This window comes from Muntiacus reevesi, chromosome 10, assembly GCF_963930625.1.
Source record: "Muntiacus reevesi chromosome 10, mMunRee1.1, whole genome shotgun sequence".
NCBI classification, from domain to species: domain Eukaryota; kingdom Metazoa; phylum Chordata; class Mammalia; order Artiodactyla; family Cervidae; genus Muntiacus; species Muntiacus reevesi.
The window spans coordinates 40444050-40468415 of record NC_089258.1 but is presented as its reverse complement, the minus strand read 5'-3'; the positions used below and the strand labels follow the sequence as shown (position 1 = coordinate 40468415).

The 24366-nt window shown below is 42.3% G+C and overlaps 1 protein-coding gene across 1 annotated transcript; it reads left to right on the top strand.

Moving 5' to 3' along the window:
• The first annotated feature begins 3133 nt into the window (after positions 1–3133).
• PSMD5 (proteasome 26S subunit, non-ATPase 5) lies at positions 3134–23875 on the top strand. Its single transcript, XM_065901566.1, has 10 exons — positions 3134–3396; positions 9324–9468; positions 10955–11068; positions 11514–11642; positions 13168–13277; positions 17019–17161; positions 17904–18095; positions 19720–19829; positions 20228–20368; positions 23013–23875. The coding sequence occupies exons 1-10, from the start codon at positions 3224–3226 to the stop codon at positions 23268–23270; spliced, it is 1515 nt and encodes a 504-aa protein (XP_065757638.1). The 5' UTR covers positions 3134–3223; the 3' UTR covers positions 23271–23875.
• Positions 23876–24366: the final 491 nt, after the last annotated feature.

Genomic DNA, 24366 nt, shown 5'->3' with positions numbered 1-24366 from the left:
AGTAAATTTTAAGCCAAGGAAAACTACTCTTTATCTTGACTGTAGTAGTGATTACACAAACATTAAAAAATTCAACAGACTGCACACTTAAATTGGTAAGTTGTATTCTATGTAAATAGTAGCTCTAGCAAAGCGGGTGGGGGAAAGCTGAAAACCAATTAGGAATTGTTTTAACCTGGGCAGACAAAACACACCTGATCCCCAAGCTGGTGGGCAAGCTGCCAGCTCACAGCTTCTGTGTCTGACTGCCTGTTTACCTGCCTGCCTTGCTCCTCAGGACTGTTGTTCTTAAAAGGCCTGATAACACTTTCTAGCCAAGCCCTAGTCCTATCATTTATGACGGCTGTATAACTCAGGCAAATTACTTAACCTCTCTGAGCTTTGGGGGCTTTTTTTTTTTGGTAAAGAAAGAGCTAACACCTCTTTCATAGGTCCAAATACCTGTTTCATAGGTCCAAAGTGAAGATTAACAAAAGATTAATGTAAGAGTGTTATAAAATGTGAGACCATGTCAGCATTTCAAGAGCAGTCTCATGCCACTACCAAACAAGGTTAACTCAAAATCTCCAGTTGTGATCGAAGAACTTAGTATGAAAAAAAAACAGGGTTAGAAAAAATGAGGCTGAGTGGTCCTTAAAAAACCCTTTATAGTCAAAGTCCACTAAAATAAACAAGACTGTGATCTTTTAAATCCGTTATATGAATAGGAAAAGTCAGTTAATGACCATTTTACCTTAGATCCTGAGATGATGTCCCAGAATTTAGCACAGCTTCCTGCACAGATTATGTTCAATAAATATTTGTTGAATGACTAAATGATAAAGATGTGTGACCGGCGATAATAAGGATGGTCAGGATGAAGGTGACGGGGCAAAGGATGGCAAGGGATGAACTGCTATCTGGAAGAAACCACCTCTGGATTCTCTTCTTCCTTCAACTCAGGCACCTCTGCTCTCTTCAGAGTCAATTCCAAGGTCAGATTCCAAACGTCCAATTCTGCATTTATGGCCGTGGCAGATCCTTCAGCTCTAGTAAGAGCCTCAGTGCCACCACCTGAGATCACAGGCTCTTCTTCTGGGGGCATCTTCCCTTCTCTCTCTTTCCTCCTCCTTACTGGATTCAGAGGGGAACTCAGACTTCAGAGTCAGATTCTGTACCCCTCTTTCATCCACAATATTGTTTGTATCTTCCTTCTCTTTCTTCAGCTCCTCTACTTTATTTTGAAGGTTCGTTTTGCACCTCTTCTGTAAGTATACAGCAATTTATTGAAGTCTCTTTTAAAGGCCAAACCTCGATCCAGGAAAGAATCCATATGAGTCACAGCACAGATGAGGTCTGACACCTGGTGTAGGACAGCATTGTTTCCTTAGGTTCATCTTAATCTCTGGTTCCAAAGATCTGCCTTCTCCCTCTCAAGGTACAGACGTGTATCTATCATCTCAAGACACAGACTCTCTGTTACTGCCAAAGCTTGAAACTTAAGTTTCATATTGATGAATTTAAAGCCCATCCAATTTGCAGACTGATTTTTTTTCAGCTTCTTCTTTAGCTCCAGGGAAACATGCATCATCATTCATAACATCATAGCAAAGCTTCCACCAAGCTTTATCAAGAGCATCTGGTTTTTCTTATCATCCGTCACCTCTTCTATTACTACCAAAGCAACAGCAGTGTCGAATTGTTGCCATGTTTCTTTTAAAGTGAGCAAAGCGTTTTTGTTTTTTTTCCAATACCATGGGCAAAGTGGTCAAACGTATGCTTGGTGTAATACCCCATGAATGCTTCAATTATACTCTGATCCAAAGGCTAAAGATAGCTACTGCGTTCCAGACAGAGAAACGTAGGAACAACGTGGGGATGAGCAAGGAATAATGAGTCTGGGTGACTGGGATCACTATTAGCTATACTCTGAAGGCAAGATTTGGGGAAGTTAAATAATTCCAGGTTCAAAGAATAAAACCATTATGGAACTAATCCAAAATGAGGGTAGCTATTAACGATAAGGTTAGTGATCGCCAGAAAAACGAGAAAGCATTTTATATCTTTTTTCATAAAACAAGTGGAATTTGGGGTCTTCATAAAGCAACAACGGGTTATTCATTTTGTCACCTGCAGCAAAGGCACAAAATCTAAGGGAAATCTGTCCTTAGCATTCTGAGTTTCCCGGATTTCTGTCTTTTCCCCCAAAAGTACACAAAGGCAAGCACTTCCAAAGCAGAGTCATTTCCTTGATGGTGAAGACCTACTGAGCTTAAAGCCTCTAGCTCTGATCAGTTTCTAGAGTTGCTTGGAATACGTGGGTGGTGACTGAGCATTTAACGCATCTTCCATCAAACTCGAGTTTCGCAGTCTATAGTAATTTCTAAACTTCTCAAACCATCCCTTGCTCGCATGAAACTCATCTGGGTTTTCCTTGCCAGTTGCATGTTCCATCAGTTGCATGTAAACCTGCTTGGCCTGACTGCGGAGAGCCTTCAGCGACAGAGATCGCCAGCTCGCGCCCCCCTCCCCCCGCCGCCGCCAATCCTAGACCCAAAAGATTAACTGAAGTTTCCATTTTCTCGACGTTTCCATCCTTGGGAATGCACAGCACCTAGGAGCAGACGCGCGAAAAACTCTCCATGCTGGCCCCGACGGCCTTCTCGTTTTGCTTAAGGGTGTGCACGGCCCCACGTCGGTGTTACTCACGCCTTCTTCCAGCTTCTCGAGAACGTTCATCTTCCAGAGGCCTGACCCTTCGCCTCCTCTAACACAGGTCTGGCCCGGGGGCAGGACGTTCACCGCCTCCACCTCGCCCCGGCGGCCTAAGCCTCCACCACGGCTTGGTTTTAGAGCCAGGGGGCCGACGGCAAGGCCGTTTAACCTTCGGCTGGTGCTCATTCTCACCACCCCGCTCGCCGGACACTGACCCAGCCTTCGCGCTCACTGCGCCAGCAGCAAACAGACCAGAGACGCGGGCGGCTGAGCGGCACCCACGACAACGCCCGGCTGAGACCCCGCAACTGCCAGCGACCCCAGCGAGCCCGGGTATCGCGAGGCTTGGCAGCTCCCGAACGAGCGCGGCCCGCAGCTGAGCAACGCTATTGGTGCTGCCGGGCGATTGGGCTCAGCCAAATCTCACGGAAGGGAGGCTGCGCCGGGCAGATCTCGCGAGGCTCGGAGGAGCGCGCCGCGAGCCCGGAGCGGGGAGGGCTGACTGGAGAACCCCGGCGGGAGGGGCATCATGGCGGCCCAGGCCCTGGCGCTGCTGAGGGAGGTGTCGCGGCTGGAGGCGCCGCTGGAGGAGCTGCGCGCCCTGCAGTCGCTGCTGCAGTCGGTGCCGCTCAGCGAGCTCCGCGAGCAAGCGGCGGAACTGCGCCTCGGCCCGCTCTTCTCCCTGCTCAACGAGAACCATCGGTGAGCGGACCCTGCAGCTTGAGCGGGGGAGAATGACACCGCCAAGGATGGAGCCGGGGACGGGGGTGGTGACGGGGGAGGCTTCTCCCAGTCTCAGTGAAGGCTGAATACAGATGAAATTTCAGAGAGGAAGGAGCCAGGGCTGAGAGGCAGGAGACGGGGCTCAAGCCCAGGCTCTGAGGTGTGCCCCTGGCCGTCGTTTGTACTCGTCGCCTTCATCCTTGAAATAGCTAGCGGGCGGCAGGCAAGGTTTGAGGAAGGCTCCTCAAACACGTATCCAAGTCCTTGACTTTTTCGCTCCTCTTTAGAAGAGGTCCTGTCCTGGCGGTTTGGTAGGCTCGGTCGATATTTTAAATTCACATACCCTTTATCCAATAATTCGCGTTACAGAAATTTAACGTTCAGGTATACTCACACACAAAATGTACTGTATCTACAGGTTTATTCATGACAGAAATTGACAGCGAAAACCAAACAAAAGCAAACGACCTGAATATCTATTGAAAGGAGATTCTTAAATTATAACATGTGACTACTCAATTTTTAGCTGTATGTATCTCTATATATGGACATAGATCTCTAATGTATGTTGCTGAATGAAAAAATTGTTGGAGTTTATAATTACATTATATGTAATTTTCAGAAAATAATCAGAACCCTCCCACACCCACATGAACACTGGCCAATGTAACATTAGAAATATGTGAAAGGTACATCACAAGTTATTAATATGGAAATGGAACTTAGAATGGTAGGATGGAATTTTACTTTTCATTTTATGTGCATGTGTAGTGTTTGATTTTTAAATGCTTTGTATTTGATCATCTGATAACCTAAAAGACTTTTAAAATGTTTGTGATCCAGAAATTTAAAAGTGACCTTCTTTCTTGAAAAGATAATGAATCACTGAATCAAGACTGGATGATTTCAGAGGACTTTTTTGGCTCTGACCTTCTAAGACTCCTCTCTTTTTCATATGTGTTATCCCTTCATTAATTCTGTTAGTCAACATTATTTAGACCTGCTTATTAAATCCCTCTTATATGTCCATTTTATTTTAGGCCCTCATTTTCTGGCTTTTGCTAGACCTGTTGCATTAGTTTGATTTCTCATTATCCCTGAGTTTTTCTTCCCACATTTCACCCACAGTGAACTTCTCAGGTTGTTTGACTCCCAGCTTTTCCGTGGTTTCCCAGTGCCTTCGGTGTAAAAGTCAGACTTGTCAGTCTGGCATTTGGACCCTTACAGTTTATTTTCACCCTGCTTTTCCAGCCTCATCTTTTTTCTCCACGCTACACATTTCATCTGCTCCAGCTACCACGTGGTGCCAATTACTTTTCCTTAAGCATGACTTGGCACTTTTCTAACTTTGTTTATGCCAGTCCTTCTAACTGAAATACCTTCTTTCCTTCTCTCCAAATCTATCCATCTTTTCAAGGCCCAGATGAAGTGCCTTCCCCTCCAAAAAGTCTTTCTTGGTCACTGTAGTTGTGAGTGACAGATCTCATATCTCCTTAAGGACATTATGTTTATTTCTCTTAATGATACTTGACACTTTAGCCTTACGTTGTAATTTCATCTGTGTTTCGTTCTAGTTTGTAAATTCTTTGAAGACAGGGGCTATGTTTTCTTCATCTCTGCATCCCTCCTAGGGTGCCGCACATAATATGATATATGCCAAATAAAAGATGCGTAAATTTTAGACAGCCCAACTCGTCCAACCACTTTACATTCTAAATGAAGAGACTTTCAGTGGTCATACCTTAAGTTAACACCAGGGATGCAAATGGGACTGAAATGAAGGAGAGCTTGAAGAATAAGGTCTTCAGGGGAGGTAGTTTGCTGAAAGAAGGAGCAGTACTCTAGAAAAGAGTGTCAGTGGGAATTTAAAGACAGAGTAGTAGATACCTACTGCAATTTGTGGGAATAATTTTTCTCAGCACACTAGGCTTCCCTGTCCATCATCAACTCCCTGGGGCTTGCTCCGACTCATGTCCATCAAGTTGGTGATGCCATCCAACCATCTCATCCTCTGTCGTCCCCTTCCCCTCCTGCCCTCAATCTTTCCCAGCATCAGGGTGTTTTCCAGTGAGTCAGTTCTTCCCATCAGGTGGCCAAAAGATTGGACTTCAGCATCAGTCCTTCCAATGAATATTCAGGACTGATTTCCTTTAGGATGGACTGGTTGGATCTCCTTGCAATCCAAGGGACTCTCAAGAGTCTCCTCCAACACCACAGTTCAAATACATCAGTTCTTCAGTGCTCAGATTTTTTTATAGTCCAACTCTCACATCCATACATGACTACTGGAAAAACCATGAACTTTTGTCAGCAAACTAATGTCTCTGCTTTTTAATATGCTGTCTAGGTTTGTCACAGCTTTTCTTCCAAGGAGCAAGTGTCTTAATTTCATGGCTGCAGTCACCATCTGCAGTGATTTTGGAGCCCAAGAAAATAAAGTCTGTCTCTGTTTCCATTGTTTCCCCATCTGTTGGCCATGAAGTGATAGAACTGGATGCCATGATCTTAGTTTCTTGAATGTTGAGTTTCAAGCCAACCTTTTCACTCTCCTCTTTCACTTTCATCAACAGGTTTTTTAGTTCCTCTTCACTTTCTGCCATAAGGGTAGTGTCATCTGCATATCTGAGATTATTGATATTTCTCCCATCAATCTTGATTCCAGCTTGTGCTTCATCCAGCCTGGCATTTCTCATGATGTACTCTGCATATACTCATCTCATACTCTAGCAAAGTAATGCTCAAAATTCTCCAAGCCAGGCTTCAACAGTACGTGAACCATGAACTTCCAGGTGTTCAAGCTGCATTTAGAAAAGACAGAGGAACCAGAGATCAAATTGCCAGCATCTGCTGGATTATCGAAAAAACAAGAGAGTTCCAGAAAAGCATCTATTTGTGCCTTATTGACTATGCCAAAGCCTTTGACTGTGGGGATCAAAACAAACTGTGAAAAATTCTTAAAGAGACGGGAATACCAGAACACCTGACCTGCCTCCTGAGAAATCTGTATGCAGATCAAGAGGCAACAGTTAGAACTGGACATGGAACAACAGACTGGTTCCAAATAGAAAAAAGAGTACATCAAAGCTGTATATTGTCATCCTGCTTATTTAACTTGTATGCAGAGTACATCATGTGAAATGCCAGATGGGATGAAGCACGAGCTGGAATCAAGATTGCCGGGAGAAATATCAATAACCTTGATATGCAGATGATACCACCCTTATGGCAGAAAGTGAAGAAGAACTAAAGAACCTCTTGATAAAAGTGAAAGAGGAGAGTGAAAAAGCTGGCTTAAAGCACCACATTCAGAAAACTAAGATTCATAGCATCCAGTCCCATCACTTCATGGCAAATAGATGGGGAAACAGTGGAAACAGTGACAGACTATTTTGGGGGGCTCCAAAATCACTGTAAATGGTGACTGTAGCTATGAAATTAACAGACCCTTGCTCTTGGAAGAAAAACTGACCAACCTAGACAGCATATTAAAAAGCAGAGACATTACTTTGCCAACAAAGGTCCGTCTAGTCAAGGCTGTGGTTTTTCCGGTAGTCATGTATGGATGTGAGAGTTGGACTGTAAAGAAAGCTGAGTGCCAAAGAATTGATGCTTTTGAACTGTGGTGTTGGAGAAGATTCTTGAGAGACCCTTGGACTACAAGGAGATCCAACTGGTCCATCCTAAAGGAAATCAGTCCTGAATATTCATTGGAAGGACTGATGCTGAAGCTGAAACTCAAATACTTTGGCCACTTGATGCAAAGAACTGACTCACTGGAAAACACCCTAATGCTGGGAAAGATTGAAGGCGGGAGAAGAAGCAGATGACAGAGGATGAGATGGTTGGATGGCATCACCGACTCAATGGACACGAGTTTGAGTCAGCTCCGGGAGTTGGTGATAGACAGGGACACCTGGTGTGCTGTAGTCCATGGGGTCGCAAAGAGTCAGACATTACTGAGCAACTGAATTGAACTCTGCATATAAGTAAAATAAGCAGGGTGACAATATACAGCCTTGTCATACTCCTTTCCCAATTTTGAATGAGTCACTTGTTCCATGTCTGGTTCTAACTGACCACAGGTAAGGTGACCTGGTATTCCCATCTCTTTAAGAATTTTCCATAGCTTGTTGTGATCCACACTGGCAGAGGTTTAATCTTAGAAACTTATAGCCATTAGCAGTCACTCTCTATTTCCCCCTCTCATCCCTCCTCCAGCCCCTGGCAAGCAGGGTCTGTGAACATTGGTGTACGGTCTTTGTGTGGACATACATTTTGACTTTTCTTGAGAATAAAAAATTAACTACTCTCTTGGGCTTGATTGTGCAAAGTGCAGTCGCGAAGTTAAAAGGATTTGTTCATTTGCTTCGAATTGCTGTGTGTTGCTGTGCTCAGTCATGACTGACTCTGCGACCCCAAGGACTCTAGCCCTCTAGGCTCCTCTGTCCATGGAATTTTTCAGGCATGAAAATTGGAGCAGGTTGCCTTTCCACTCTGCAGGGGATCTTCCCGACCCAGGGCTTGATGCAGCCCATGCATTGGCAGGCAGATTCTGTGCCGCCTGTGGAGCTGTGCATTGCTGTATTGCTCAATCCCCTTCTACAAAGGCACAGTTTACCTGTATACTCCTGTTAGTAGTATGAGTGCCCATTTATTTGTACGGCCTATTAAGAGACACGGAAATTACTTGTGAAACACCTCTATCTGCATCTCGTAGTCATCAAGTTCTGCTTAACTTGCCTCCTTAATAGCTCTTGAATCTTTTCCCTCTTCTCCTTTCTCACTGTTACTTCCTCGTTTTTGCTCCTTTATCACCTCTCACCATCAAATAACTTCTAACTGAAAGTTCTTTCTCTAAAACTGATGCAGTGATTTCTACAAGTCAGGTCTCATTGTGTTCCTTTTCTGCTTTAAAACCACTTAATGGCTTTCCATTGCTTTCTAGGAAAAGGCTAAATTCCATAGCAGGACATAAAAGACCTATCCACATCCAGCTTCTGTGCATCTTTCCTGTTTCATTTTTTGTCATTCATCCTTCTCCCCACTTCTCTCCCACCCCATTGTACCAAGCGACCTGTGGTTCCTTGAATGCATAACGCTGTCTCATTCCTATGTGTGTTCCTTTGTGCTCATACCACCTTTGCCTGGAACACTTCTCTTAGATAGCTACCATGTTTTCGTAAAGTTTCATTTAGGTGTTACCTTCTGGGAGGCATTCCCTGAACCCCATCTTCTTTTCTGAGCTCCCTCAGCTTCCAGCCCTAACCTGTAGCCTTTATCTACCTGGATTATAGTTGCCTTTCTATTTTTCTGTGTCTTCCATTAAATGAGCTCCTTGAGATCAGAGACTATATCTTATCCTTAGAGAGTATATATATATATATGTATATATATATACATATATATATATATATCTCCCTAGCACTGACATGGTACATAATAGATACTTAGTAAATGTTGAATAAATTAGTAGAAGTGGTCTTTCAAAGGTAAGTCTCTGTGTGGAGGAGAGCCTCTTTAAGCTTGGTGTCAGATATTAAGGTTGTTCAGTTCAATTGCTCAGTCGTGTCCTACTCTTTGCGACTGCATAAGTAGCATGGACTGCAGCACGCCAGGCCTCCCTGTCCATCACCGTCTCCTGGAGCTTGCTCAAACTCATGTCTATCGAGTTGGTGATGCCATCCAACCATCTCATCCTCTGTCATCCCCTTCTCCTCCCACCTGCAATCTTTCCCAGTATCAGGGTGTTTTCCAGTGAGTCAGCTCTTCGCATCAAGTGGCCAAAGGTTTGGAGCTTCAGCATCAGTCCTTCCAGTGAATATTCAGGACTGATTTCCTTTAGAATTAGGTTGTTACTTCCTACCTGGTAGGACAGGAATTGATGAGATCTATGGTGTCTCCTTTAGGGAACAGACTACTTTGTGTGTATCCATCCTGGAGAGATTGCTGCAAGCTTTGGAGCCAGTTCATGTGGCCCGGAACCTCAGGGTTGACCTGCAGAGGGGACTGACTCACCCTAATGATTCTGTAAAAATCCTCACTCTGTCCCAGGTATGAATATTTTACTAGCATGTAAGGGAATCAATGTTTAGTGACCATCCGCCCTGGGCCAGGCTCTGTACTGGGTGCCAGAGACAGAGAGGTGAAGAAAATGCATGCTCTCTGTGTCTATAAGAATTATCTAGTCTAGTGTGTGTAGCTAATTATAGCTGGGGAATGCAAGCTGAAGTAAGAAATTCCAATAAGTACCATCTGAACCAGTTTTTCGTCAAATACCGAGTTGCTTTTGTCAGACATTTTACCGTATGATGTTACTATATGGTAAAATGCCTGATACAAAAGCTATTAAATAAGGCCTGTTTCTTCCCTCCAAGGAGCCCCAAGTCTAGAAAAAAAGATTGCCATGGTAAGTCGTATAGTGGCTTGAACGATGTACTATTATAAAGGTCACTACACCAACAAATTGGCAGTCACTCTTACCAGCCTGGTAACCAAACGTGCTGCTGTTCGGGTGAAGAGCTGCTGCTGAGGATTATCGTGAAGGGACACAAGCTGAGCAGTTAGTTATCCAAGAGATGTTCAATTACTGTTTTTTCTTTTCTCCTCTAAAGTATTTTTTTTTTTTTTCGGTTTAAATTTTATTCTGGATCTTCACAGTCAATGTTATCATTGTATTAAGGTGTTCAGGGCTCGCCTTGGATACAATATTTCTTTTGAAAATGAGTTTTCTTTTTATTTTGTGGTCTTTTAAATGTTGCACCGACTATGCTTCATGCATTGTTATATCTTCATTTGGTTAATGTAATGTCTAGTTCATTTCCAATAAATACATTGCTGCCTGGCGTGGGTGCGTGCGAGTGCCTGTCCGTGTGCCTGGCTGTCGCTCGTCTGCTCTCTCAGGAAGGTCCTGTGCTGGGCCCGCGGCGTGGGGGCAGGGCGGGCCTCGGTAGGGCGAAAGGGCGGGGCTGACGCGCTCCGGTGGGTTTGGGCACCGGGCAGGATGGGCGCCTGGGGCCCCGGCTGGGCTGCCCCTAAGCCCGCAGGAGGCTCCGGGGACCACGGCCCCGGGCCGAAGCCTCCTCTAAAGTATTTATTCAAGAAAAGGGGAAGGTGTCAAGTTATCCATTAACCATTTACTTGCAAAACTCTGGTTTTACCTATTTAAGTTTAATTTAATCTTTATTATGATCCTGCAGCTAAGTACTGTATTCCTATTTTACAGACAAAAAGTTAGGCTCAAAGAAGTTAATCTGCTGTCACAATTAACCCCTGAAAGTTGACAGAAGCTGGATCTGTACTGTGTTCACTCACTGGGGTGTCTCAAGCCTTAACTCACCTGTTTTGTTTTTTTCTTTCAAAAATGTGACGGTGCCACCTGTGTGTTGACTTTAGTGAATCTGAGTCATTTGGAACTTCTGATGACTCACGGCTACAGCCAGTAACTCCTGAAATAACAGCATGAAGGAAATCTGACTGTCATGTGCTTCCATGTTGCCCTGCCTTGGATGAGTACTTCTGTTTGTTTTTTTCCTTTCAGGTTGGAAGGATTGTTGAAAATTCTGATGCTGTTACTGAGATTCTGAATAATGCTGAATTACTGAAACAAATTGTTTATTGTATTGGTGGAGAGAATCTGTCTGTAGCTAAAACGGTGAGTCAGCTACAACCATCACCTAAACATGCCATGACAGTGTCCTAAAAAATAGAGAAAGGCCTTCTGGACTGAGAGGTGAAGGTTTAGAATTAATGGTTTGTGTAATAGAGTTTGCAACCTCATATCAATGGGATCAAATAAATAAGTGGTTGTCAAAAAAAAAAAATGCTAGTAAACCCCAGTTATTTTCTAGAATACACATGTCTAAATTATCCATCATGGAGCTTACTTAAGTTGTTTGGGTTGCTTGATAAGAAACTGTTTCTATTTTCTATTGGAAATACAGTGTATCTTTTCCAATTATAAGTAATTATTCCTAAAATGTAGTGAATGCTCTCTGGATAAGGTGCATTCCATACACTAATTTTCGCTTCAATCTTAGGAAGTAGAAAATGCAGTTTGGCATTTTGACTACTTAAGAGATATTTTCTTTCCTCATAAGGCCATTAAATCCCTGTCAAGAATATCACTGACCCAAGCTGGACTGGAGGCTTTATTTGAAAGTAATCTGCTGGATGATTTGAAAAGTGTCATGAAAACAAATGACGTTGTTCGGTATAGAGTGTATGAGGTAAGACTAAAAGCATACTGTCTGGACCTGTAATTCAGAATGTAGTAGGGCTTCCATGAAAAGGCAAGATGACTCATTTGACATGTATTTATTGAGTGTATAGTCTATGTTAGGCTCTATACTGGTCGCTAGCAATGTAGAGATGAACTCCCAGCCTAGTGTGTGAGACAGTCGTATAAAAAATATTTACACTGCCTGCAGTGTTGGAGACCTGGGTTCTGTCCCTGGGTTGGGAAGATCCCCTGGAGAAGGGAAAGGCTACCCACTCCAATATTCTGGCCTGGAGAATTCCATGGACTATAGTTCATGGGTCACAAAGAGTTGGACACAACTGAGCGTCTTTCACTTTCACTAAGGACTATTGATATAATAGAGGAGATACCATTGAAATTACTCTTTGAAAAAATTAGTGTAGTAGTGATAGTAAGAAGAAGCTTTCTACTGAGCAGGATTTAGCAGATGCTAAATCCTCTCATCTATATTGTCTTAAATTCTCACAGTAAACCCTATAGTTCATTATCATTAATCTCACTATTAACAGAGTCATTTACCCAAGACCACGCAGTTAGTAGACTGTGTATTCAAAATGAACCTTCTATAGTCTAATTCCCTCTTCAGAACAATGTCTTACTTTGCATGTCTTAACATGTAAAAATCTTGGTTTTCCTTCTGTTTATATAGCCATTTCTTCTTGGTGTCCTGAGTCCTTAACCTCTATTGAACTTTTAATTGTTGGGGTTTGTGAAGGCAAGCTAGGCCATGCTCATGTTCAAAACAGACCCCTGATTCTCTATACCCCTAATGAAAAACAGCAGCAACAAATCGACCCTGTCTCAGCCCACACAGCTGGATGTTGGACCTCCTGCTCATTCTCTGAGGCCATCTCCTCCCTACCACGTATCCATTCAGTCATCACACTGCGTCAGTTTTTCTCAGACTCATGCACTTCTCTTCTCTGCTGTAGCTGCCACAGCCCTCGTCTCGAGCTGTCGGTGTCTCGCACCTGGAGCACTGGATTTCCATCCAGACACGTCTGCCAGTTTGTCACTGCTAGTCTGTTGCCACATGTAGTCAGAGCGATCTTTTAAAAGTCAAAGTCTGATGCTGTCATTCTTCTGCTTAAAATCCTTGGTGTCCTTGGTCTCTCATAAGCCCTCAGAACATACTTGTTGATTGAGTAAGTGAATTACTGGCGGATCGAATACGTGAATGAATGAACGATTTTTATAATCTGTTTGTTGTTGTCGACGGGCTTTTGTCCCAATTATGCTTTCTTTTTGAAAAAGTCAAGATATGCCCAGGTATATGGAGTGTTTCTGTGCCAGAGTAATTTCTTACCTGTTCAACAAAGTTGTCCTACTTGTGGAGACAAATTATGGATTTTTAAAAATTCAGTTATATTAAGTACATATGTAATTTGTACCAGTACATAGTATACCTCCTGGCCCTGCATTTAACTTAAAATGCCATCTAACTAGTTTGGTGCTCTTTTCACCTTTCTCCTTTTTCTGTTCTTTTCTCTCAGCTAATTGTGGAGATTTCTTCTGTGTCTCCAGAATCTTTGAACTACTGTACCACCAGTGGGTTGGTAACCCAGCTCCTCCGAGAACTGACTGGTGAGGATGTGCTGGTCAGGTATGTTGATGGAGAAAGTTCTTAAAGCAAAATGTCCTCTTCTGGAGAGCCAGGAGACAACCTCAGGACTTAGCATGATCTCCCCTGCCTGGATCCTACTCTCAGGTGGCAGTCTCCTGACGGATGTATGTCGTGAAGAAGGGGCATTTAGGACTGGACTCACCTTACATGACCACAACATTCTGGAAGTTAGCAAAGCCCTTCATGGCAGTTTAGCTCCTTTTGAATAACTGTTCCCTGTCCTTAGGCAAGTGTGTGCTTTAGAAGTTGCCAGTCACGTGGTAACTGTCATTTTGTATTGCTTAACATGTTAGCGTGCACATGATATGTGTGTGTGTTTGTGCGTGCGCACACATGTATGCGTGTTGTTTAGTTGCTAAGTTCTGTCTGATTCTTTTGTGACCCCATGGACTATAGCCTTCCAGGCTCCTCTGTCCATGGAATTTCCCAGGCAAGAACACGGGAGTGGGTTGCCATTTCCTTCTCCAGGTGATCTTCCCGACCCAGGGATGGAACCTGAGTCTCCTGCATTGACAGGTGAATTCTTTACCACTGAGCCACCAGGGAAAGTAAAGTGAAAGTCACTCAGTTGTGTCTGACTCTTGGTAACCCCATGGACTGTGGTCCGCTAGGCTTCTCTGTCCATTGAATTCTCCAGACAAGAATACTGGAATGGGTAGCCACATCTTTCTCCAGGGATCTCCCCAACCCAGGGATGGAACCCAGGTTTTTTGCATTGCAGGTGGGTTCTTTACTGTCCAAGTCACCAGGGAAGCCCATGTGCAGAGATAGAGATAGAGATAGATATTATAGATATAGATAGATATAGATTAGATACAGATATAGCGATAGAGATAGATATAGATTAGATATAGCTACAGATATAGAGATAGATATTATAGATATAGATAGATATAGGTTAGATACAGATATAGATTAGATACAGATATAGATATAGAGATAGATATTATAGATATAGATAGATATAGATTAGAGATATAGAGATATAGATAGGTATTATAGATATAGATTAGATACAGATATATAGAGATATAGATAAAGAGATATAGATAGAGATAGATATAGAGATATTAGATATAGATAATGTTTTCTTTTGTCCATGCTGTGCAGCTTATGGAATCTTAGTTCCCTGACCAGGGATTGAACCCAGGCCCTAGGCTATGAAGGCGCTGACTCTTAACTACTGAACTACCAGAGAATTCCCAACATGCATATCTTTGGATGTTGTTAAATAATAGCACTACAGCATGACAGACTAAAGCTTGGACTCTTGAAAATGAGTGAGAGACTTGGTTTGCATGCATCTTTACTACTTAGTAGCTGTTTGACCTTAGACAGATTATTGTAACCTTTCTACACCTGAGTTTTCCTCATCTCCTTGATGACAACAACATGTATGCCAGCAAATTTGTAAAACTCAGCAGTGGCCACAGGACTGGAAAAGGTCAGTTTTCATTCCAATCCCAAAGAAAGGCAATGCCAAAGAATGCTCAAACTACCACGCAGTTGCACTCACACGCATCTCACATGCTAGTAAAGTAATGCTTAAAATTCTTCAAGCCAGGCTTCAGCAATACTGGTTTCAGAAAAGGCAGAGGAACCAGAGATCAAATTGCCAACATCCGCTGGATCATCGAAAAAGCAAGAGAGTTCCAGAAAAACATCTATTTCTGCTTTATTGACTGTGGCAAAGCCTTTGACTGTGTGGATCACAATAAACTGTGGAAAATTCTGAAAGAGATGGGAATACCAGACCACCTGACCTGCCTCTTGAGAAATCTGTATGCAGGTCAGGAAGCAACAGTTAGAACTGGACATGGAACAACAGACTGGTTCCAAATAGGAAAAGGAGTACGTCAAGGCTGTATATTGTCACCCTGCTTATTTTACTTCTATGCAGAGTACATCATGAGAAACGCTGGGCTGGATGGAGCACAAGCTGGAATCAAGATTGCCGGGAGAAATATCAATAACCTCAGATACGCAGATGACACCAACCTCATGGCAGAAAGTGAAGAAGAACTAAAGAGCCTCTTGATGAAAGTGAAAGAGGAGTAGTGAAAAAGTTGGCTTAAAACTCAGCATTCAGAAAACTAAGATCATGGCATCCGGTCCCATCACTTCATGGCAAATAGATGGGGAAACAGTGGAAACTGCCTGACTTTATTTGTTTGGGCTCCAAAATCACTGCAAATGGTGACTGCAGCCATGAAATTAAAAGACGCTTACTGCTTGGAAGGAAAGTTATGACCAACCTAGACAGCATAATAAAAAGCAGAGATATTACTTTGCCATCAAAGGTCCATCTAGTCAAGGCTATGGCTTTTCCAGTAGTCATGTATGCATGTGAGAGTTGGACTGTAAAGAAAGCTGAGCACCGAAGAATTGATGCTTTTGAACTGTGGTGTTGGAGAAGTCTCTTGAGAGTCCATTGAACTTCAAGGAGATCCAACCAGTCCATCCTAAGGGAGATCAGTCCTGGGTGTTCATTGGAAGGACTGATGTTGAAGCTGAAACTCCAGTACTTTGGCCACCTGATGTGAAGAGCTGACTCATTTGAAAAGACCCTGATGCTGGGAAAGATTGAGGGTAGGAGGAGAAGGGGACGACAGAGGATGAGATGGTTGGATGGCATCACCGACTCAATGAACATGAGTTTGGGTGGACTCCAGGAGTTGATGATAGACAGGGAGGCCTGGCGTGCTACAGTCCATGGGGTTGCAAAGAGTCGGACACGACTGAGCAACTAAATTGAACTGAACTTGATGACAACTCTGTAAATGTTGTCATTTAGAATATTAAATGTGAATGACAGCTCTGAAAATAAGGATTAAGTGAATTAACCACAGAGACCAGGACAAAGGCTGATACAGGCTCTATACTGAGAAGTGTTCATTTCAGTCTCTCCTCCCAGCGCCCTACTCCTCCCTGAGTCCCCTTTGATATCTGCCAAGTGTTTCCTTGGGTATTCCACAGTTTACCAACACCTCCTCACTCTTAAACACTTGGTTTGTTTCAAGTGTTTTGCTATTATAAGAGCACTATAGTTACCTTTGTGTACACAGGACTTTGTTTTCCTTTTCTTAAATGATTTTCTGATTGTCCTCTGTTCTTTAAATGTGACTGAATTTGTTAAACTCACATGTATAAACCAGTCCTCAGTTAATGCTGTCTCAAAGCATTGGAGTTACATTGTTTCAGAGCTTTCATAGTAAGGAAGTTATTTTGTTACATTTCTTTAACTTAGTATCAGAGTTAGTGACATAGGAAAAAAACTTGCAAATAGTTAATATACCTTAGGGTCAACTATAAAAATACTTGTTTTAGTTAATAGAGGAAATTTGTTCATGGTTAGGCTTTAAATGATACCAATGAATTATTTTTTAAATATGTGGTAGAGGTAATTGTGTTAAAAAATAGTCACATCTGACATTTCAAAATAAAACAGGTTTAAAAACTCTTTGTGAAGGGGTAGTGTTATAATGGAAACGGCGAACAGCTGTGCACCTCAAATCAGAAGATCACAGTTTAAGTCATAACTGCCATGGAAAAACAGTATGATTATGATTCTGGACAAGTTACAGTTTTCTCATCCTTGTGTCCTCATCTGAAAAGGAGAACCAGGATTATTGACCTTTCACATTTGGTGGGAAGAATTAAATAACCTGTATGAAAACAGTTTATAACCTGTCAATTATATGCAAAACCTTGGCATTTCAGAGCCACCTGTATAGAAATGGTGACATCGCTGGCCTATACTCATCATGGACGACAGTACCTTGCTCAAGAAGGAGTCATCGATCAGATTTCTAATATAATTGTTGGGGCAGATGCAGATCCTTTCTCTAGCTTCTATTTGCCAGGTAAGAAATACTTGTGGAATTGACAGCATGTGTTTTGATTCAGAATTAATCTTTGACACCAGAGGCCAAGAATTGTTTTCTTTAGAGTCAGTTTCCTGGAGATGATGCCCACAGGCCCTTAATGAAGTGGAATCTATTGCTCTGGGAGCCATGTGCTGTTGATTCTGATTTTCTAGATTTGGTATTTAGAGCATTAGGATGTTTCCCTTGACCCTCAGCCAAAAGAGTCATAAATAAAACTACTAGAATGACATTTGCAGTATATTTCACAGATTGTCAAAGCTTCAGTTGAAATCTTTAATATAGAATTGTTCTAGTCATTCTATTCTAGGACATGGCTAGTAACTTTTTCTTTAGCACTTTCAGAAATTGAAGGTTTATTTTAGAGAGCCTTGCTTATTTCATTGATGAACATCTCTGTTTAAAATTTTCTTCCTGAAAATGACTCCAAACTTGCCTTCCTATGATTACATGGGTCCTAGTTCTCTCTTCTTCTTTTTACCTATGACAGTGCTTCAGTGTTCAGGCTCAGAACAGTTGATACTCTGGGGTTTCTGTTCCCTCGGGACCACACAGATCCTTCAGCATCTTCTTGTGGTCTGTCTGATTTCTGGGTGACACAGTACCATAACCTTTCTCCCCTTTCTGGCCTGAAGGTTAATACTGTCCCATGAAAATGTGGGGCCCACAGTTTGTGTTGTCTTGTTTCTCTACTAGAATATGTTCTTCTAAATATCTTCAGGGTTTGTGAAGTTCTTTGGAAACCTGGCTATCATGGATAGTCCTCAACAGATCTGTGAGCGTTATCCTATCTTTGTGGAAAAGGTCTTTGAAATGACAGAAAGTCAAGACCCCACCATGATTGGCATAGCAGTGGACACAATTGGAATTCTGGGATCCAATGTTGAAGGAAAACAAGTTTTACAGAAAACAGGTTGGTGTGACTTGTTTTGGTTTTCCTTAAGGCGCTTTCTGTTTGTTTGTTTCTTAAATAAGAATTCATTATGTAAGTTCATTTGCCTTTATGTTTAACTTCATTGTAGAAGCTGCTTTTATAGGACAGTCTTCTTACCGTGACCTGCGACCAATCCCTAAAAAGTCTCATAATTATTACTGAATTTTTTTTTTAACTTGGCTGGATCAAACACTGTTCCCCTTCTACATCTTCTTAAACAGTATTCATGATACAGAGACCATAGTCTGGAGTCAGAAAGACCTGGCTTTATGTCCAAGTTCTAACACTGACTTAGCTTTTTGAGCTTCTCGTACTCACTTCAGTGCTCTCGGCTTCATTTCCCTCATATATAAAAACAGCAGAACAACTGTTAATATTTCTCAGGGTTGTTGTTCATAGTTAATGAGAAGACACATTTGTTTTATATTTATATGTCAAGGAAGGTAAACAAAGTATGTTACAAGATTTTATGCCAAGAGTGATACTTGCATGGCACATCCATGAGTATCTTGCAAGTACTATGAATTCCACGCACAAAAAATAATGCACAGCACTGTTAAAACCCTCGTGAAATAGATGTTGAAAATTATTAATGTATGTGCTGTTCTGTTTCGTCACGAGTATCCATGTTCTATGTCCTTTTCTATTTGCTTGTACCCATAACATATAATCCTGTTCCAGTAGTGCAAAGAACACACTATTGTCACTCTCATTTTGCAGATAAAGTAGCTGAAACTCAGAGAAGTTAAGAAAATTTTTTAAGATCGTTCAGATTGTGGTGGGGCAGCTGCTACTCAAATCCAGGTCCACTGATCCCAGATCTCTACACTTTAACTTGCATATGTTGTATTGCATATGAAATCTCATTGTTCATTTAATACCCATTAGGATGGCTATTGTGTTTTCTTTTTCTTTTAAACAAAATAATGAGTGTTGACAAAATAACGAGGATGTGAAAAATGGGAATGCTTGTGCACATCTGGTGGGAATATAAAATGGTACAGCTGCTGTGGAAGCATTATGGTGGTTCCTCAGAAAAATTACACATAGAATTACCATATGATCCAGCAATTCCACTTCTAGGTATATACACCCAAAAGAATTGAAAGCAGGGACTTAAATAGATACACCTGTGTTCATTAATAATAGCATTATTCATAATAACCAAAAAGGGTAGAAACAAGTCATTGATGAATGAATGGATAAACAAAATCTGGTCTATATACATTCAAAGGAATATTATTCGGTCTTTAAAAGGAATGTAATTCCGACACATGCTACAGCATGGGGAAACCTTGAAGATAGAGTGCTAAGTGAAATAAGCCAACACAAAAAGACAAATTCTGTATGATTCCACTTACACAGCATGCCTGGAATAGTCAGATTCACAGAGACAGAAAGTGGTTACCAGGGGACATGGGGCAGGGGGAAAGGGAAGTTGTTATTTAATGAGTGCAGTTTGAGATGATAAAAAAGATCTAGAGGTGGATGGGGTAATGGTTGCACAACAATGTGAATGTATCCTTTTAAAAATGGATAAAGTGATACATTTTATGTTACATGTATTTTACCACAATAAAATGTATCTTGTTTTTCTTCAAAGGAACTCGCTTTGAACGCTTGCTCATGAGAATAGGATATCAAGCAAAGAATGCCTCAACAGAGCTCAAAATTAGATGTTTGGATGCATTGTCATCTCTTTTTTATTTACTGGTAAGTGGTTTGAGAAATTAACAAAAGGCAGTAGGATATTTGGGGAGAATAAATCTGTATAATGCTAGTTAGCTTACTCCAAATTTCGAGCAAATAAATGCCATCTTTCTCACTCTTAGTGAAAGAAGATAGCCTTCATTATATGACTAGTGACATTTTTAAGTTAAAGTGGAATCATAGAGTATTAGAGCTGGAGAGGACCCTAGAGATTGCTTAATCAGCCCCATCAAAACAAAATAAAAAAGCAAGCCAAAACAAATCTGGGGAAGTCAGGGCTGCGTTTGGGGAAGAGTGCTCCCGACTTGGCAGACCACACAGCTGGTTAGTGGCAGGGCGTGATCAGAACCCAGGTTTCCTCGCTTCCTAATGTCTTGAGATTTTCCTTTTGTGTCATGTAGCCTGAGCAGCAGACTGACGACCTCCTGAGGATGACAGAGTCCTGGTTTTCTTCTTTATCTCGGGACCCACTGGAGCTCTTCCGTGGCATCAGTAGTCAGCCCTTTCCTGAGCTGCACTGTGCCGCCTTGAAAGTGTTCACGGTAGGCATCCTCTTCTTTGCCACTGGCCCTTCTGGGACTCTGCCCCTTCAACACTCGAGTACTTAGAGTGAGCCCGTAAGTGTCTGCCCTCTGCTGTTAGTGTGGACTAATGAGGGAGAGAAATGTGTGAGCAGATTGTTTCAGTGAAAGCTGTTAGGCGCTGTGGCGGATGTTTGGGGGTGCTCAGGGATCGCAGAATTAACTGCAGATTCCTTATCTGCCATCAGGCGAGCCCTTACTGCCCCAGCCCTGGTCTTCACGAAGCCTGACGTCCTGCCGTTCCCTTTTGGTCCTGATGCTCTGGCACACGAGGCTGCTCTCGCATCTCTGGGCCCTCGTGTCCTGATGCTGTAGCACACGAGGCTGCTCTCGCATCTCTGGGCCCTCGTGTCCTGATGCTGTAGCACACGAGGCTGCTCTCGCGTCTCTGGGCCCTCATGCATTCTCTGCAGGCAGCGCCCTTCCCGGACTCTGCTTGTTGATGTCTGTGTATTCTTCCAAGGGCTAGCTCATTGATCTTTTCAGCAAGTTTCGCCCAAACTCATAAGGTTGACTTCAGCAGTGCTGACTTTCCTAATTTGCATTTCCAAATTTATTCAGCAAATATTTATTGAGCTTCTGTGTTAGGTCCGGGGATGTAACAGTGAACAGAATGACAAAGAGCTTCCTTTCATGTAGCTCCCTGTCTGTGGAGGGACCCAGGCAGTAAATATCATTACATAGTTAATTGTATAGTTATAGATGTGGTGAGGATTATGCCTCTGTGTTTTATTTATTACACTTGTTGAAAATGTTCATTTGTTGACCTGTTAACAGAATTTATTGAAAAATAGGAACCGTATCTGATTTAATTTTGTAGCTTCAGCACTGACTGTGGTTCCCTCGGTTGGTGGAAATGTAGTAGTATGCTCTTTAGTAATCTTAACAACAGGATCTCAGGCAGTATGCTTGGCCTGGAGAGGGAAGGAGAAGGAGAGGAGCCGGCCAGGCAGGGAAGGCTTCCTCCAGGATGTGGTACAGTCTGCGTCTTAAAGGACACAGAGGACCTGCCAACAAAGAATGCAGTGTTTAGACTGTTTCACCCTTGTTAGTAGCCACTGTGATAGGCATTTTGGCTCTTGCACTGGTATTCTTATTTTAGTTGCTAAGCCGTGTTTGACTCTTTTGTGACCCCATGGACTGTAACTCGGCAGGCTCCTCTGTGCATGGGATTTCCCAGGCAAGAATACTAGAGTGGGTTGCCATTCCCTTCTCCAGGGGATCTTCCCAACCCAGGGATCTAACCCACATCTCCTCCATTGACGGGCTGATTCTTTACCACTGAGCCACCTGGGAAGCCCATTCTCTTTATTACTTTATTTTTCCTACTCTTCTACCTTATGCTTCACTTACTCAGCCACAGTTGTAGAAATAATGTTTGGTTTACTGGTTGGGGCAGCTGTTGTTATTTCAAACCCCCCATCCTCAGATATTGTTAAATAGGCTGATGTTTCTGACACTTAAGATTTGTTACGATGCAGAGTCTCAGCCAGTGGTGCTGGGATTCAGCCTGAGATCGTCAGTTTCTAACAAGCTCCCAGGCGATGCCGATGCTGATAGTCTGCGGAGCACATCTTGAAGGAGACAGGCTGTCAACTTGATTTTTCCTTGTTAAAATATAGTAGTGAGGTTTTTAAAAACATTTTTTATCATAAAAGTTGCTTATTCATTACTTTTAAATATGGAAGCGATTGAGAACTAGCGAGTCTCTAAAGCACTTGGTCACACCTGTGTGGCATGGTTCCGCAGTGCAGGTGTCAGTGCTGGTATTGGGTTCATCTGTGCGCTGGTAACATATTCAGACGCACAGGCACGCCTTGCTACCTCAGCCCAGTTCCCTTCCCCTTCCTCACTTTCTCCATGTTTTCACTGTCATGACTTCAAGGTTTACAAGCGCATGTGTGATTTCATACTTTTACTGCTTGTGCATGTATCCTTAAAATACAGTATTTGAAATATTCTTGAACTTTACAAGTGTTATCATGCTCTTCATATCATTCTGCAATTTGCTTTTTCTCTTTAGCATTATGTTTTTAAGATTTGTCTAGACTGAAAGAGGCAGTTGGAAAGTCATTAGTATTTCATTGTGTAGCCAGAATGTGTCCTTCTCCAGCAGATGAAGATTTAGATAACATCTATCACAAACGATGCTGCAATGAACATTTTCGAAAGTACGCTCTTGTGCACGTGAACGAGTTTCTCTAGGGAAGTGTTTTCTTCTCTAGTCTTTAATTTTCCATCGCTGTAAGTGTGCCATGTGTGTGATTTGGATCGACTTTTTTCATATAGCAGATTCACCTGTTCTTTATAAACATTATTCTTAATATTTACTTAATTTTTTATTGCTATATACCATAATTTACTAACCCATCTTCCCACTATAAGGGATTTATAGTGTATCTTTCACACTGTAATGAGCATCTTTGTATACAAAACTTTAAAAAATATTCTGAGTATTTTAAGTTAGAGTTTTAAGAGGAATTTACTTAGGTTAAAAGTAACAATTTTAATGTTTAATTTTTTTCTAAGGTTTGTGCCATTCCATTAACACACCTAACTTCTTAAGACTCAGAGGAATTGTGTTCTTTTCCCCCTTCCATTTCAGGCTATTGCAAACCAACCCTGGGCTCAGAAACTTATGTTTAACAGTCCAGGTTTTGTAGAATATGTGATGGATCGGTCTGTAGAGCATGACAAAGCTTCAAAGGATGCGAAGTATGAACTGGTGAAAGCACTTGCCAATTCCAAGACAATTGCAGAAATCTTTGGGAACCCAAATTACCTGAGGCTCAGAACTTACCTGAGCGAAGGTCCATACTACGTGAAGCCTATTTCCACAACAGCAGTGGAAGGGGCGGAATGACTCCCGGAGCCCAGCCCGCTCACTGACCGAGGGAGCAGAATGACCCCAAGAGCCCAGCCCGCTCACCGAGGGAGCAGAATGACTCCCAGAGCCCAGCCCGCCCACTGACCGAGATTTCTCCTGAGGCGCTCGACTCCGCCTGCATTCCTCAACAGAGACCAGCCCGCCCCCGCCAGGATTATCATGGAGTGTGTAATGTAATTTTATCACCAATGTGCTGTCTTTCTGCATTGAAACTCAGTGTAAAACCAGGAAAGGAGGCAAACTTCGTCATAACTGAACCAGATGTTTCTCAGATTGCTTTTACTGCCTTAATCTCTGCAAGAAGATGAAAGTTCTATTGTCCTCCCAAAGAAATTTCATGGACTTACTCTCTGTCTTATTTTAAAATCCACTTTAACGAAAATGGAACCAAATTGTTCATGAATTATTTTCATCCCCGCCCCCTCACCTTTTTTGGGGTTTTTTTTGGGGGGGGAGGGAGGGTCCTTTTCTCCCTTCTGATTCTACTTTCAAAGTCTTGGATATTCAATATTCTTTGAAAAACAAGTAATATGCAATCTTAAAATTATGTTCCCTATACTAAGAATAAATACTTTTAATAAGATGTCTTGATTTTTTTGTTATTATTATTCCTTTGAAAATCAGAAAATAAATCCTATAAAGATGTTTCCAGTGTTCCTTGATGCCCGTTTTGCTGTTTGTCAGAGCATTTTACTCTGTCCTGGTTTTGGGTGGGAGGAAGTGATAACATGCTGAACTGGAAGGGTCCCCAAACTGTCGTCTTAGTTATCAGTGGTCATCGTCGTTGAGAGCTTTAATTCTTGAGATCCAAGTCAATATTGAGTTGATCAGAGAGAGGGAAATTGACTCCTAATAATCAGGGTCAGAATGGAAGGCTCCCTTTGCCCAAACCAGGATACCATCTCACTGATTAACAGAGGATGCACTTGTTTTTCATTGACAACAAATGTTCCCACCTGTTTTCCAGTGTCCTGCTCTCTAAACGGCAAAGCAATCACCAATCCAGAGGTTTTTACATGAATGTGTTATCAGTGTGATGGTTCAGAGTGTAGAAATAGGTTTCTTTCAAGCC

Bases quoted from the DNA above. Each gene is read 5' to 3' on its own strand.
- PSMD5 (XM_065901566.1), top strand. From the start codon at position 3,224: ATGGCGGCCCAGGCCCTGGCGCTGCTGAGGGAGGTGTCGCGGCTGGAG. The intron at 9,469-10,954 runs GTATGAATATTT...TTTTCCTTTCAG, and splicing joins AAATCCTCACTCTGTCCCAG to GTTGGAAGGATTGTTGAAAA. The intron at 20,369-23,012 runs GTAGGCATCCTC...CTTCCATTTCAG, and splicing joins CCGCCTTGAAAGTGTTCACG to GCTATTGCAAACCAACCCTG.